Source organism: Rhinopithecus bieti, unplaced genomic scaffold (genome assembly GCF_001698545.2).
Source record: "Rhinopithecus bieti isolate Rb0 unplaced genomic scaffold, ASM169854v2 scaffold_31076, whole genome shotgun sequence".
Classification (NCBI taxonomy): domain Eukaryota; kingdom Metazoa; phylum Chordata; class Mammalia; order Primates; family Cercopithecidae; genus Rhinopithecus; species Rhinopithecus bieti.
The window spans coordinates 283,904-299,629 of NW_016813414.1; the positions used below are offsets into that span (position 1 = coordinate 283,904).

Here is a 15,726-nt window from a genome sequence, read left to right on the forward strand (position 1 = left end):
GCGCGGATGGCTCAAGCCCCTTGTGAACCCAGCCACTGTTGGAGGCGCAGAGACGGGCGGATCACGACGCTCAGCGAAGATCGGAGACCATCCTGGCTAAACATGGTGAAACCCCGTCTCTTATAAATAAAATACAAAATACTAGCCGCGACAAACGGGTGGGCCGGGTGCCGTGAGCTCCCAGCCTACTCAGGAGGCTGAGGCACGAGAGAATGCGTGAACCCAGAGCCGGAGCGCTTTGCAGCTGAAGCGAGACTGCCACTGCCCCCCCACGTCCAGCCGGGCGACAGAGGGACTCCGTTGCTCAAAAAAAAAAAAAAAGAAAAAAAAAAAAAAAAAAAAAAAAAGAAAAAAAATGATCTAGGTAAATGCAAAGTTAATGTCTCTTCGATCCTTAAACCAAAGGAGTACGCAATACATTCAGCCCCAACGACTAATGCTTGCACTGCTTGACTATTTTCAACTTTCTAGCAACCAAATCTTTTTTGTAACCTTAAATAAGAATCTTAGCATTTTTGAAACTTAGAGAATATCTCACATATCCCGCTCTTGAACCTACCACATCTGTTAATTTACAAAAGAGCTATCTATTTGCAAAGCAGCTTCTGTTTTTGGGTAATGGACACATTGGAATGATTTGAATACACTCCGACTGCAATGTTATAATTTTTGAAAACAAAAAAGAGTTTCTAACATTTTAAAAAATCATAATTATATGTATTGAAACCCCTATGGTCAAATGAAGATAAATTGCTTGTACTTTGTTTTTTGGGTCTTTCGTTGTTGTTGTTATTATTTTTAAAATAAATCTTCCCAAAATATAGAAATGAATTCTGGTTTCCAGTATGTAATTTTCCATATGCTTACAGATACTTTTGTTATGCTGTTGAGAAAACAAAACAAAATGTTTTGTCTATACGTGTTTATTGCTTTGTAAAACTGGTCTTCATTTTGATTGTTTTCCTGTGATGCATCCTATGTAAACTACAGGAGTTGACTTTCTGAAATAGTACAGATGTCAGTTTGAAAAAAAAGGCTTTCTCCGCAACTCTATACGAAATCTGTGATACTAAAGGTGAACAACCTAACAAGTCTGGCCAAGAGCCCTTCCCAAATGTCATGAAAGCTATCCATCTAGAACAAGGTTTCTCAACCTTGGTACTATTGACTTTTGGGGCCAGAGGATTCTTTGCTGGGCAGGTGGGAATGAAGGATGTTTAGCAACATCCCTGGGTTCTACCCACTGGATGTCAATAGCAAGTCCCTCCCCATTGCACCAACCAAAAACATCACCAGAAACTGCCAAATGTCCTTTGGGGAGCAAAATCAACCTGGCTGAGAACCCCTGTTCTGGAAGGCCAACATCAGCATAATCTAGAATATCTTTCCCTGGAGGAAAAAACTAATTACTAAATATGAAATGAATTGTGTGAGCTCATTCCAGCTGCCTTAATTATAAAAGTAAATGACTTTATAATCTCTAAATGTAACCAAAGAGAGATTCTGAAGTGATCTCCTGCAACCCAGTTAGGGACTCATTTATAGGGAGGAGGTGATGATGGTTGAATTTAGGAGTCAACATGACTAGATTAAGGAATACCAGGTAGCTGCTAAAGTATTATTTCTGGGTATGTCTGGGTCAGTTTTCTGTAAGAGACGGGCATTGAATTAGTGACTAAGCAAAGAAAATCCATCCTCATCCAGTGTGGGTAGGTACCACCCAGTCAGCTGAAAGCCCAGACAGAACAAAAAGGCAGGGCAAAGACAAATTCTTTCTCTCTCTCTTCTGGAACTAGGACATCCTTCTTCTCCTGCCCTTGCACATCAGAACTCCAGGTTCTGTGGTCTTTGCACTCCAATACTTACACCAGGAGCCCCCACCCATTTCTCAGGCCTTCAGCCTCAGACTGAGAATTACACCATCAGCTTCCCTGGTTCTCAGGCCTTTGGACTTGCACTAAGCCATGATGCTGGCTCGCCTGGTTCTCCAGATTACAGATGCCTATGGCAGGATCTCTCAACCTCCATAATCAGGTGAACCAACTCCCATAGTAAATCTCCCCACTCTCTCTCTCTCTCTCTCTAGATAGACAGATACATCCATCTGTCTATTTATCTCTCTCCTATTTGTTCCATTTCTCTGAAGAACCTTGACTAACACAGGGATCGAGGGATAGGGGTGGGATTCACACAGAGAAATGAAGTCTAATTCACCTTGAGATCTCATTAGCCTGGCCACTGGCAGAAAAGGATTGATAAATAATTAGGACTTGGGATCATCAAAGACCCAAACCCATGATAAGACCCTTTTGCTGCATCAGGTTCCTGAGGGAGATATTTGCAGAAGGGGTAAGACTAAGAAAATAAACATTCTATTTACTACTGGGGAGTTCAACCTCAAATATAATTCTCTGGTGAGCTGGGCTGGACCTAAATCCAAGGAGCCCCTGAAGCCTTCTTAGAATTACTCCCTAAATTCACTCTTTTTGAGAGAAAAAAATTTAAAAAAATAATAAAATTTTAAAACTATGGGAAAGCAAACCAAAGAAATCAAGAAGATTATTTGAGGAACTAAGAATTTAAAATTATGACACATCTTAGAATACTCTGAAAATCTTACTGAAAGAGATAAAGTCTCTCTCGGTAATCTGCTTTTCTGCCATTCAGGTATGAATCAGCATTGTTCTTCCAGCATTCCAATTTTTGTGCAAAGCATCAGCTTACCCATTAAATTAAGGCCAACCACCATCAAAGAGAAGAAAAGTCTTTCTTCACAGCCTTTGCTGAGTAAGTATTTGCATCACACGTAGGGTTTTAATAAACTTTTTTTAAAAAGAAGGGGCCTCACTATGTTGTCCAGGCTGGAGTTCAGTGGCTATTCACAGGCATCATTATAGCACCCTAAAGCCCCAAACTCCTAAACTCAAGCAGTCCTCCTGTGTCAGCCTTCCAAGTAGCTGAGACTATAGATACACATGAGAGTTTTTAAAGGCTCTAAGTCACTTACTTTTTTTCAAGAAAACTTCCATTCCAACAGGCTGCAGAAGATAATATCTGAACAACACCGCTGCTCAAAAAAAAGAAGGGTGGGGGAAGCCTTTAATAATTACAAATAAATGGTTATTTAAGTATCAACAATAAAGTAATCATTTACTCTAGGATTTAATTAATAGCTCTTTCTTAGTCAGCTGAAGCTTTGGAAAATGTGCATTTGCTTTAGAAAAACAGGATGTCACATCTCAATATGAAGAAGAACTTAAGTTTTCCATGTTAGGAAAAAAAAAAGAGTATCAAAGCTCCTGAAAGAAAACCTCTTGTCCCAATAATGTTCTTGAACATTTTCCTACCACCAAGCATCTAAGAAGTGCCCTATCTAAACTCCAAAGAGATACACAGAATAAAACCAAAAAAGAGAAGCAAAGGAATTACTTCCCGAACACAGAAATTATCTTTGCAAATTAATAACTGAAAAATTACTTCTATTTTGCTGCATATCTGAGATGGAAATTAAAAAATAAGTGAAACAAGCACTTATTCCCATTACCTTCTATTATACAGGCTCTGGGGAAACAGCTAATTCTGAGGACCCAAAATGAAACTGGACATCAGGAATCCTGGGCCTTTCCATTCAGTGCAAGGAAAAGGGAAAGAATAACACAAATATATGCCTGGGGAGGGGATCAGAGTAGTTTCTCTTAACCACATAATTAGATCAGGAAAGATCTTTAAAGATCTTTTCTTCCATCCATTCATTTTATAAAAAAGAAAACACACAACTAATGGTAAAATGTCAGTTTCCCTTGCTGGACCCCAGCTAGCCCTCATGTCCTCTCCCCTGCTACCCTTCCAGCCTGAGTTCCTTGGCAGAGCCATCCTATGGTTACAGGGATCCTGAAGACTGCCACAGAGCTGCTCTAGGGTGTTCCTAATGCTCTCTTGCTCAAAAAATTACTAGCTCAAGTGCCTCAAAGTTTAGAGTCCTGGTCATTTGGCCCACTACAATCTATGTCATAATGCAGGAACCATTATGTACGTTTCTGGGGATAACCACAACTTAATGCACAGAGCTTGATTTACTCTTCCCAAGAATCAGACTTCGCAGAAAAAAGTGGAGAGGCTGAGGAAAGCCAATGAAAATGTGTAAGAATGTGCAAAGGAAAATTATCCTTTAAATTAGATAAAAGGTCTCAATCCTACTTACTGTTTTTGTTTTTTTTTTTCTACCTGACTCTGAATTACCATCTCAATCATCTTGAATAGGAAAATGCTAGAAATTATTAAGATTAGGTAAGATAACAGCTGTCTCAGATTTGGGATGTTTTGGAACACGCATACACTAAAACCCATGGGAGTTACACAACCAGAACGCTGAGCTCTCTTAGCAGAATCACCAACTCAGGCCTTCACCAGTTGGCATTTTTAAGATCTTACAATGAACAAGGCAGATGGAGGCATATACTGTGTGTAAGAATTGGGGATCCACCCATTATGTTATTTGGGGCTAAGGAGATCAACCCTGAAATAGTAACCAAAAAAAAAAAACCACGATTCCCTAAAATGCAAAACCCCATTTACATTCACAGTATCAATATGCAAGTAGGGAAAATCACACTAGGCTAAGAAGTTAAGACATACTTTGTAGAAAAAAAAAACGAAGACAAGCAGCCACATACTTGATTGTATTTGCATTGTTGTGTTCTGAGAGTTTTTGTCTCCAAACCGCTATGGTTTCATCATTTATTAAACTGGTATAATGTGCTTGGTTCATAGTCCTGAAGTCAACAGCAGGAGAAGAATTCTGGAGAATTAAATGTAACAGTAAAAAGAAGAAATTACGTAGCATGGATCTTGTCTCCTCTCCTTTCTCCCACATATTCTCCATTTTATGTTTCACTTAGGATCTAAATGTTGTGGTGTGCCGCCCAGATCCCCTCCACCCTTCAGAATGGAGGCTCCTGACAGATCCCAGCTGGGCTGCTGTCCAGGACTTGGCGTTGACTGTTGCTTCACTATCACATCTAATGGCAGGTAGAGGCACGGTGCAAAGGTCCAGTCCCCTTGCCTCAACTCAGGACTGGCTGAAGGACCTCACAACTTCTGTGCTCCTCATGGGACTGGCTGAAGCCTCTGTTACAACTGATTTGCATTTCAGCCCCTCCCTCTGCCCAATCCCACCTCCATCATCCCTCAGATGTTCTTCTAGAGAGCACTCTCCCAAAAACCTTTGAGTCTCGGGTCTGTTTTCCAGAGAAATCAACTCAGTACAAGTTTCCCAGACTTCTTTCCCCTTTGCTTTGAATCACTGTAACAGCAGGTTTTTAAGGTATTAGTCACCTGCCATAAATGTCCACCAAACTTCAACAAAATGTATTACAAAAGAGTCAGAGTTCAGTTATAATCTATATGACAAACAACCTATAAAAACAACGACTCTTAATTTCTTGCTTCAAGTATATAGCTATTATAAGAAAATGGCAGAAAAGATGTCAATAATGTATGTCCTTGAAAATTCCAAATGCTGCCCAACACTGTGCATATTTTATTCAGTGAGATTAAAGAAAAAAACATAATAAGCACTTTCCTTTTCTAAAATTGCTTGTTTTCAACTTATTTTCCCCAAGCCTTGTTCTTGATCAAGAACTAAGAAAAAGTTGATGGTGCTTTATACTCCTTGTCTCCAGTGAAGAGGAAAAGGTAATATTAAAGCACTCATTCATCAGCTCATGAGATCATTTTTTTCTCCTTTGTAACTACACATAAAAACAAAACTTTCAAAGTAAATTTTCTTGGTTACTTTCCCATAGCTTCAACTTAAGGTATCATTATGGGAGGAAGGAGTAGAGCATGTAATAAAACAGATGCCTGACAAAGTTTGTGATCATCTGGTTATTGACAACTATTCTACTAAAATGGCCACAGATATCTATGGAGAGAACAAAAATCATCTTGAAGTACACACAGGTGAGTCATAATCCAAAGCAGATGCTGGAGTACACACACAGATTGTCTTTCTACCTCATTCTAAAACCATTGTTGTTATGTAAATTTTATTTATTTCCCCCATTCAAAGGGGCAGCTGAACATCAATTCTAACACAAACCTACAATAAAATACAGACTTGGAACTATTTTCTCATTCCTCATCATATGTCCAATAACCCAGAGATGCCTTGGATGAAGCACAAGTTCAGAATCACTTAAAGAACCAAGAGAAAACATCATTCTTCCTGTCTTTAATACATACAGGCAAAAAAGGAAAAACTGCTCTTAGGTCAACTTCGGCTGGACTTTGGATCACCATGGGAATGTTCGATAATCCTGATGACGAAGTCATACTCCAGACCAATTAAAGCAGAATCTCTAGAGGCATCAGTATTTTGAAGAGCTCCCAGGTGATTCCAGTAGGCAGCCAAGGTTAAGAATCACTGTTTCCGGAAAAAGATTATGAGATAGACAAACACACACACACACACACACACACACACACGCACGCACACACACAATTGTAACAATTCCAACCACATTCCCTCTTCAGTTCTATCCAGGGAACAAAATGAAAGGAAAAGGAGATGCTATGGTTTACATTCACTAAATTCCCAAGACCTAGAATCAATGTAGCAAAGGGGTATCTGATTATAACTCCTTCCCTCCCTTCTTTCACCTAAGGCCTGGCAGGAATGAATGAGTCATCCTTTTATAAAAATAGATGCTGTGGCCGGGCGTGGTGGATCACGCCTGTAATCCTAGCACTTTGGGAGGCTGAGAAGGGCAGATCACTTGAGGTCAGGAGTTCAAAACCAGCCTGGCCAACATGGTGAAACCCATCTCTACTGAAAATACAAAAAAATTACCCAGGCGTGATGGCAGACGACTGTGATCCCAGCTACTTGGGAGGCTGAGGCAGGAGAATCGCTTGAACCCAGGAGGCGGAGGTTGCAGTGAGCCAGGATGACGGCACTGCACCCCAGCCTGGGTGACAGAGTGAGACTCTGTCTCAAAAAAAAAAAAAAAAAAAAAAAAAAAAAAAACATAGAGCCTGTAACTATACAGGTGCTTTTTCTTGGTTCTTTAAGTGATATGGTAACAGGGTAAATATACGATTTGATTGGCCTCTGTATCTAAATAATCATCTCTGGTTAATAGTTTAAGTAAATGTGTATAGGTTTCAGTTTCTCCCAACTCGTCAAAGTCATTCTCTGTCCAGCTTTTTAAGAGTAACATCTTCTTAAGTAATGTTTACTTTCCTTTATTTTTTTTTGTGACCTTATGCTATGGGTACCTCTCCCTCTTTCCAGTTGTTTAAACTTTAACCTGTCCTGTCTCTCTAATAGTATGCTACTTCACTTCTTTCTCATCAGCGTGTTGTTTTCCAGGCCCAACAGTGTTAATTACCATAATAAAAATCAGTTACATATATCAGATACTGTATTTATAAAAGAAAACTAAGTTTCATGTTAAATTTCACAGGAAAATTAAAGTTGGATACTATTATTCAAGTCAGTTACCAGGGGAAATAAATACTTAAAACTCTACTACCTATTGACAAAAACTGATTATCTTCCACAAAGTCAGTGCTTTTTGTATTTTGTTTTATTGACATCTTGAAGAAATAAAGAATAACCTCAGCTTTCCTCAGGATTTCTCTGTAACACACACTGTGAGGCTGCATCTAAAATAAACTGCTGCTAAGGCAGCAGTTCCAAATCACGCCAGATGGTAGCACTAAGCCACCTTCTTCAGGCACCTGACCTGGAAAATAGCTAATCATCAGCTTAAGCTGTCCAGCCTACAGCCTCAGGCTCCACCAGGACCTTTTCCAACAGAATCATAGAACCAGAGTGACTAGAAGGCAAAAACTTTGTGTACTTAAAGATAGCTAAGTATCAAACTAATAGAGAAAGTTTCCAAGACCGAAAGAGCTCCTGGTTTCCATAGTTGTTCATTTTCTTCCCGGTCAATTCTGACTCCTTTATCATCACTAATAGCCCCTTCCCTTGCTCCTCCAGTAGAGCATAAGCATCCATGCACCACTCAGAGCTGGTCCTGTTGAAATGCTTGCTGAATAAAAGCAGGAAACATGGGGAAGGAGAAGAGAAGAGAGGAAAGAAAACACAGGGGAAGGAGTGCAGCACTGACAACAAATCTGTGCAGCTGTTTTCAGACTGAATTCCCCCAGCAAGGAAGAGTGGAAGGAATTTGAGCCCTGTCACAGAGACCTGGATCCACACTCTACCTTCAAGCAGAAAGACAATGTCACACTGTCTTTATCCACTACAGTGATGCGGGAGACAACAGGAGGGAAATTTTGGTGTCATGTCATGAGCAGATTATAAATAACAAAATACATCTGAAAATTGTGGTATCTCTTACATATATATATATACACTCAATCACATCAAACAAAGAAACCCACCAAGTTCTCAAATACCTAGCATTTGTTGCCACTTAACAGGGAAGAAAAGAAATGGAAAATCAAATAATGCCAAAGTAAGCACAAACTCCCTAGGCATCCTTTACAGTGTTCCTGGAACAAGTACAAATATAAATAAATAATTTCAAATTATAAATTAGAACTCCATAATACCAGGAGAACTGTTGGCACTTCAAGGGAGCCAAATGGAGATAACTTCTTCCAGATTTAGTTTGTTTATTTTAGCAATAACATAAGATTGGTAGAAACAAAGAGTAACATTGCTATTTATGTTGCAATTACTTGTTAAAACAAATATTAGTTCACCATTATTCCTCCCTGGAAATAAGAGTCGCAAGAAACATTTTACCTCGTATTTGGAGCAAAGTACAAAAGTTTGGTCTCCTCCAGAGAAGATCTGCTTAACGATATGATATTTAAAGCGATCTGTCAAAAAAAAATTCCGAAAGCATATTTTTCAATAATTGAAGTTTCTCCTTGATCCCCTTTCCTACTGTTGCAGAATACGCTTCAGAGTGGGTACCTATCCATTTTAATTGTGTCACAGAAGTAAGAAATCTTCTCCCCTGGCTCACTGCCTAGGACTGTTTCTACCTCAAAAATAAATATATAAAATGGTATCCTCAACTCTAACTTTTCTTCTGCCCCTCCCCAACTGCCAGCGAATCCTGACCTCATTTCTCTTTTCATTCTAACTCTGGCATGCCACTGACCTGAAATCTGAAATGGGCACTATTCTTTACGGTAACAAGTAATTTAGCATGTGAGTGTGGTGGACCCACGCCCCTTCAGGATGAATCTTGCCGTGGAACGACCTCCATTTCCTCCTCCCTGCTTCAGCTCCCATTACACTGTGTCCATGGTGACAGTCTCCTACTACCACATTGCCTTTATTTCTAATACATCACACTATTTCACATCTTAGTGCCTCCTCCCTCTGAATGTGCCCACCAGAAGCATAACCTGAATGTGCTTCTGGCACTGCACCTTGGTGGTGCTCACACCAACTCCCTCACAGTCCTCTACACCTGGCTAACTCCAAATCATCCTTCAAGGCACAGCTCAAATTTCCTCTAACCACAATACTCCTCCATGCCTTCCTCTGGGCTCCCACATTACCAAGAGGGTTCCTAAAACCATGTCATTTACATAACTGACATTTACCTGCTTATGTTATAAAATCATTTTGGCAAACATCCAAGCACAAATTTAAGACCATGGAAGTCAGGTTATAATTCAACTTCAAAAATTTGCGGTTTCAAAATAACCAAAAAATACTTGAGTTGGTAAACTTCCTAAATAAATGTATTCCACGTGTGAGTACAATGTCTTGGAGAAAAGAATTTACAAATTACAGAGAAGAGGACACAAAGCCATTCTTTTGCTTTTGGGAACATCACCCAAACAAAATCTTGTTTATTTGTATTTTAAGTTGCACTACATTTCAGATGCTCATATATTCATTCCAAAAATGTCTACTGAGTGACAAGTTCACGCCAAGTCCTGTGCTATATGCTAGGTTTACAAAAAGGAAAAGAGTTTGTCTCTGTCCTTGAGTTTCTTATAATCCAGTACTAAAACTTATGATGGCTACTGTTTCAAACAAATTCCTGAGCAAGCCATAAGTGTGTCACTTTATCAACTTCAAAATCAAAATTAATTACTAAATTACACTTCCTTTTAATGATTCTCTAGCTCCATTTCAGCCTCAGATTTATTATTTCAAGGTGAAGCAGTCATTCAATATTAATGACTGCCTTACTTTGATTTCCAGTGAAACCAAGACTGCTATTTAATTATTTTTTAAGGGAAGAAAAAAAATGGCATAAAAGAAATCACATCATGTTATGTACCAAAACACAAATAGCAAAGTAGAGGTAACATAGTACACAGGATTTAGAATGACCTGGGTTTAAATCCTGCCTCCAGAATCTATGTAATCTTGGGCAAATTACTTGACCTCCTTAAGGCTTCGTTCCCTTATCTCTAACATGGGGATAACAACCACTAACTAGTTCTTAGGCTATTTTGAGTGCTTTCCATAGTAATGAAACATCATTAAGCATTCAGTACACGCAAACTATCATTATTAGCAACAACAAGAAAATGTATACACCACCACCAACGTCTGTGAAAACAAAGTAGCTGGTATAGTTTGAATGTATGTTCTGGTCAAAACTCATGTTGAATTGCAGTAATCCCCAATGTTGGAGGTGGGGCATGGTGGGATGTGTTTAAATCATGCGAGCGGATCCCTCATGAATGGCTTGGACCCTCCCCTTGCTGAGAAGTGAGCTCTTGTTCTGAGTTCACATGAGATCTGGTGGTGTAAAATGTATGGCACCTCCCCTCCACTCTTTCTCTTGCTCCTGCTTCTGCCACGTGAAGTGTCTGCTCCTTCTTCACCTTCTGCCATGATTGTAAGATTCCTGAGGCCTCCCCAGAAGCCAAGCAGATGCCTGTATCATGCTCCCTGTAGAGCCTGCAGAACCGTGAGCCAATTAAAACTCTTTCTTCATAAATCACCCAGTCTCAGGTGCTCTTTATAGCAATGCAAGAACGGCCTAACACAACAGTATTTCCTGCCTTATTTATTCTCTAGGATCTCAACTATAAAGTTTCATGCATAGTAAGTATTGAAATTATTAATTGATGTTAAAAAATACCTTATCTTCATTCCCTCCAAAAGACCTCAAAGTAAGTAACAGATACATATTCTGTAAACAACTGTTTTCATCACTTAAAATACCGTTAATTTCCAGAGATGATCATTCTTACCAGCTCGGGCTGAAAGCTGGCCACTGTGGGCGGCCCAGTAACCCTTGACAGGAGATGGGCACTTGACATTACAAGTGTGCCCAGTTCCTAATTGACCTCTTGCTCCACAACCAAATGCATAGATGAGTCCAGAAGAAGGCACAAAGGCTAGAGTATGTTGTCTGTGAAAAAATAATTTAATTCATCAGCACAGTTTCTACTAATGTGGATGTACACTCTGACTCTGACTTTTAACTTCCACATGTGCACAGCACAGGGTGCTCCTATAGAGCCTTCCCCATGTTAACACGTGATTCTTCTTGCAGCGGCTGCTCTCCATAATACTATCCTTCTCTAATACTCTAGATCATGAGGAGGGTGGCAAGTCAGAAAACAGCTGAATGATCTGCTGCATGAGGCCCTGAGATGAACGGAGAGAAGCAGGGTAGACTCAGGCAAAAATTTCCAGGAAGTTCTTTGGGACTCTCTTATTTTCCTTTCTTTATCCCTTCCCCACATCCTGCTACTCTTTATCACAAAAGAAGCCTAATGTCTCCATGTTACTCTGCTTATCTAAAACCCTTCCTTGCAACACTCTAACAAGGTCTTTCTCCACATTTCACTACAGGCATGCATGCAGTTAAGATCTCTTAAAATGACGGTCACTAGGTATAATCACATTCTTCATCACTACAAAGATAAGACCCATTTCTGGGTCCAAGTGAATACAAGGAAGCTTTGAGGAGCACTCACCTGCCACAAGCAATCTGAGTTACTTCACTACCCATCAGTTCTAGAACTCTTCTAGGATTAACCTCATCATTCATGGAGTCATGTCCAAGTTGCCCACAGGAACCAGCGCCAAAAGTAAACACACCTCCACTCTAACAAGGAACAAACACCATATGACTTCCCTGTATCCTTAAGGGTACACCTCTAAAACCTGTATACAAAATGCCTATCACAACAATGTGCACAAGAGCACTACATTCACTTGACATGTTGCCAAAATCACTTTGTAAGGATATTCATTAAATAGAAAAATAATAAAAAGGGAATTTCAGACTGCATCTTTATGGAACAAAGACAGCACTGCTCAAAGGAATGTGTGCCTTCTGTAAATTGTAAAAATTGTTTAAAAGCACAATGATGTGTTAGGAAGCAAAATTTTTAAAAAGGAGAAACAAGGAGCTAGGCTAAATGAGATGATTTTACATATCATTCACATATAAGAAATTAAGTGCTCTACAAATTCCTTGGTAAGTAAGCTGTTTTTTTTTAACAGCTGTATTTAAATAATTTAAATAAATGTTTAAGGCATTTTATTTAAAGTGAACAAACTACAATAATATTGCTTCATATAAAAATAATTTCATTCTCTCTAGAATATATTTTAGAAGCAAAAGAAACACGATATTTTAAAAAATTAAATGTTGTTTCTTTTTTATATATTTAAATGACTTGCTTTAAAGGGACATAGGATATATATACATAAATGTATTTACTGTCCTATATTTTAAAGTTATTTATATTGAACTATTCTTAAATGTTACTAAGACACTCTACAAGATTACCAAAGAGGATAACAGAGACATAAAAAAGTAGTCTTTTTCTATTCCTTTGGAAAACAACAAACATAAAAGAGAGCATTCGAGTTCAAGCCACAATACTGTAATCACACACCATCACCACACTAAAATAATCAAGCAATTCTAATCACCCATCTTATCCCCAGCACCAAAGTAGAATACTCTGAGCTCCTTACCTTTGTGAGAACTGCTGTGTGTTCTTCTCCACAACTAATATAGACAACTTTTTGTGTGCGTAAGAGTTTTACATGGCATGGAGACTCTCGATCTAGAATAAATTAAGTATCAGAATATCACTACCATTTGACTTTGAGATGAAATACACACAACTATCTTGGCATGAATTTTGGATTCCTGGATTCCTGACACATGTTGTTTCCTGCCTGCATCTGTACTTGGATACGCAACAGACTTCTCAGTTTTAATTTACCTAAAACCTACCTCATGGTTTCCCTACACTCTCCAACCCTGCCCACTCTCCAGCTCACTTTACCACACACACATAGTTTTCCCCATTTCAGAAACAGTCATTTTGCCCCTCCAGTTGTTCCTTTATTTTTCAAACCACACATCCAACAGTGAACAAAACCAACTGGCCTCCTCTTCAAAATACATTTAAAATCTGACTTTACTCCCACAACCTCTATGCTGGTCTTCCAGCTTCCCCCTTGACCCACTACAGCCAAAGTCAAACTGGATCACGCCTCTCCTCCAAACCCTCAGGTTCTTCCCCTCTCACTGAGAAAACCTGCCCCATCCTCACCCTGCCCCTCAGGGCCCTGCATAACTGGGTCTACACAACCTCTCTGACTCTCTGCAGCTGTGCTACTCTTCCCCTTCTCTCCAACTACATCTCTTCCCACATGAGCGCCTTTGCACACCTGGTTCCCTCTGACAGAAATGTTTTTTACCCAGACATCTACATGTCCCATTTCCCATCTGATTTCCTACAGGTTCTGCTCAAACATTTTCTTATCAGAGGGGCCCTTCGTAACCACCTTATGTAAAGCAGAAAGCTGCACTCTCAAACCCTGTGTATTTACTGGTTTTGTTGCACCTCCACTCACTAGAATACAGTCTCCACTAAGACAAGGATGTTCTCTATTTTGTTCACTGTTGCTCCCTTAGTATTTCACATGGGGCTAGCACATAGTAGATCCTCAAGAAGCATGTGTTAAATGAATGTGCTTTTAAACTAAATACATACATATGAAGGGTTTACCTACCTTTTTCATCACTGAGCCCCAGCTGCCCTGCATTATTCATCCCCCAGCCAAAAACAGCTCCTGAGAGAGACAGGGCAAAGCTGTGAGCCCCTCCGGCAGCCACCTGAGCCAGTGGGATCCCCTCCAGGGACCTCACCCTCTGCGGGCTGGCTTGAGAGGGGAACTCCTTCCCTAAGCCAAGCTGCCCATGGCTGTTCTTTCCCCAGGTGAAGAACTGGCCATCTGAAATAACAGGATAACTGGTATTACCATAAAATGATACAAGCTCCACACACAAAAATAATCTAGTTATTAGGGTCATTTGCCAGTTGCCCCCCAACAGCAAACCCACCCGAGAGCAAAGAACAGAGACACTTCATGCTGTCAGACTGCCAAAACCCAAACTCCCAAGTGATAACAGAGAGGTAAGCTGAGTCTTACTGCTCTTCAAAGGCTATTAAAATTTATACACAAAATATTAAATGTATAAGTAAATTCAATTTCAAACAGGCCAATTACCAGGCTTAAGCAAGATCAACTAGTTCTGACCATACTAAGACTATGAGACCCAAGACTTCAGGAGGTCCAGCTACGACCACTTGGTCTGCTCTGCAGATAATCAAGCAGGACACAGAAGTGCAGATTTATTTAGGTTTCTCCAACTCCTTTTTCATTTATTTGGGAGCTTGATAGTGGAATGCAGCTTGAGAGTTGGCTATCGCTAAGAAAAATCAATCTTCTCCATGCTCAGAACACCTAGGTATGGTCCTGCCCCCTGCTCATCTTCCCCTGTGAAAGTTGGAGCAGCAATGATGACCACCTACTTCATCATCCACATCCTGAGAAAAGGATGAGCTATGCAAAGCCCATCTGAGAACTGTCACTGTCCAACAGCAATGCATAGACCCTAACCAGTTAATTCAAAGTTTTGAGTTAGATAATATCACACAAAAAGACAAACTTTTCAAAATTAACATAGCATTAGCATATTTTAATGTTACTTTACCAGCTGCAAGAGCCAAGCAATGCCAGTTGCCACAGGAAACTTGTAATATTGTTTGCTGGTTCAGCTTTTGTATTAACCTAAAACAGAAAAGGCTTTCTTTTTCAGATAGATATTCACACACAAACACAATTATCAGAAATATTCCCAACTAAATAAAATATCAATAATAAATAACATCATCTTGCCTAAAAGTCTTTTTAAGGCCGGGCACAGTGGCTCACACCTGTAATCTCAGCACTTTGGGAGGCCGAGATGGGCTTATCACCTGAGGTCAGGAGTTCGAGACCAGCCTGGCAAATATGGTGAAACCCTATCTCTACTAAAAATACAAAAAAAATAGCCAGGCATTGTGGCACATGCCTGTAATCCCAGCTACTCGGTAGGCTGAGGCAGGAAAATTGCTTAAACCTGGGAGGCAGAAGTTGCAGTGAGCCAAGATTGCACCACTGCACTCCAGCCTGAGCAACAAAGAGAGACTCTGTTCCCTGTCCCACCCCCTCAAAAAAAACTCTTTTTAAAATCAAATATATAATCTTACATGACATAATTCTATTAGGTCTTTCATCAGCCTCCTGTCTCTTAGGTAGTTACTGTTTAAAACAACAACAACAAAAAAACACTTTTGCATTTAGACCCATTGCCACAATCCTCCATTATTTCTCACCTTGTCTTCTTCAATTCAGGGCCAAATGGAAAGAGCTACAGAAGAAAGATCCTAAGAATATGGTTGGTGTCTATG

At 39.8% G+C, this 15,726-nt stretch overlaps 1 protein-coding gene across 2 annotated transcripts in view; it reads right to left on the minus strand.

Annotated features, from left to right (window-relative positions):
* HERC3 (HECT and RLD domain containing E3 ubiquitin protein ligase 3) overlaps positions 1-15,726 on the minus strand; it is a 123,074-nt gene that overhangs the window by 40,238 nt on the left and 67,110 nt on the right. For both annotated transcript variants that reach the window (XM_017848385.1, XM_017848386.1), the window contains exons 5-12: positions 14,988-15,064; positions 14,003-14,224; positions 12,953-13,044; positions 11,941-12,071; positions 11,209-11,369; positions 8,780-8,856; positions 4,674-4,798; positions 3,008-3,067 (exon numbers count right to left, since the gene is read on the minus strand). In XM_017848385.1, coding sequence (XP_017703874.1) covers positions 3,008-3,067; positions 4,674-4,798; positions 8,780-8,856; positions 11,209-11,369; positions 11,941-12,071; positions 12,953-13,044; positions 14,003-14,224; positions 14,988-15,064 — 945 coding nt within the window. The remainder of the gene's footprint in view (positions 1-3,007; positions 3,068-4,673; positions 4,799-8,779; positions 8,857-11,208; positions 11,370-11,940; positions 12,072-12,952; positions 13,045-14,002; positions 14,225-14,987; positions 15,065-15,726) is intronic.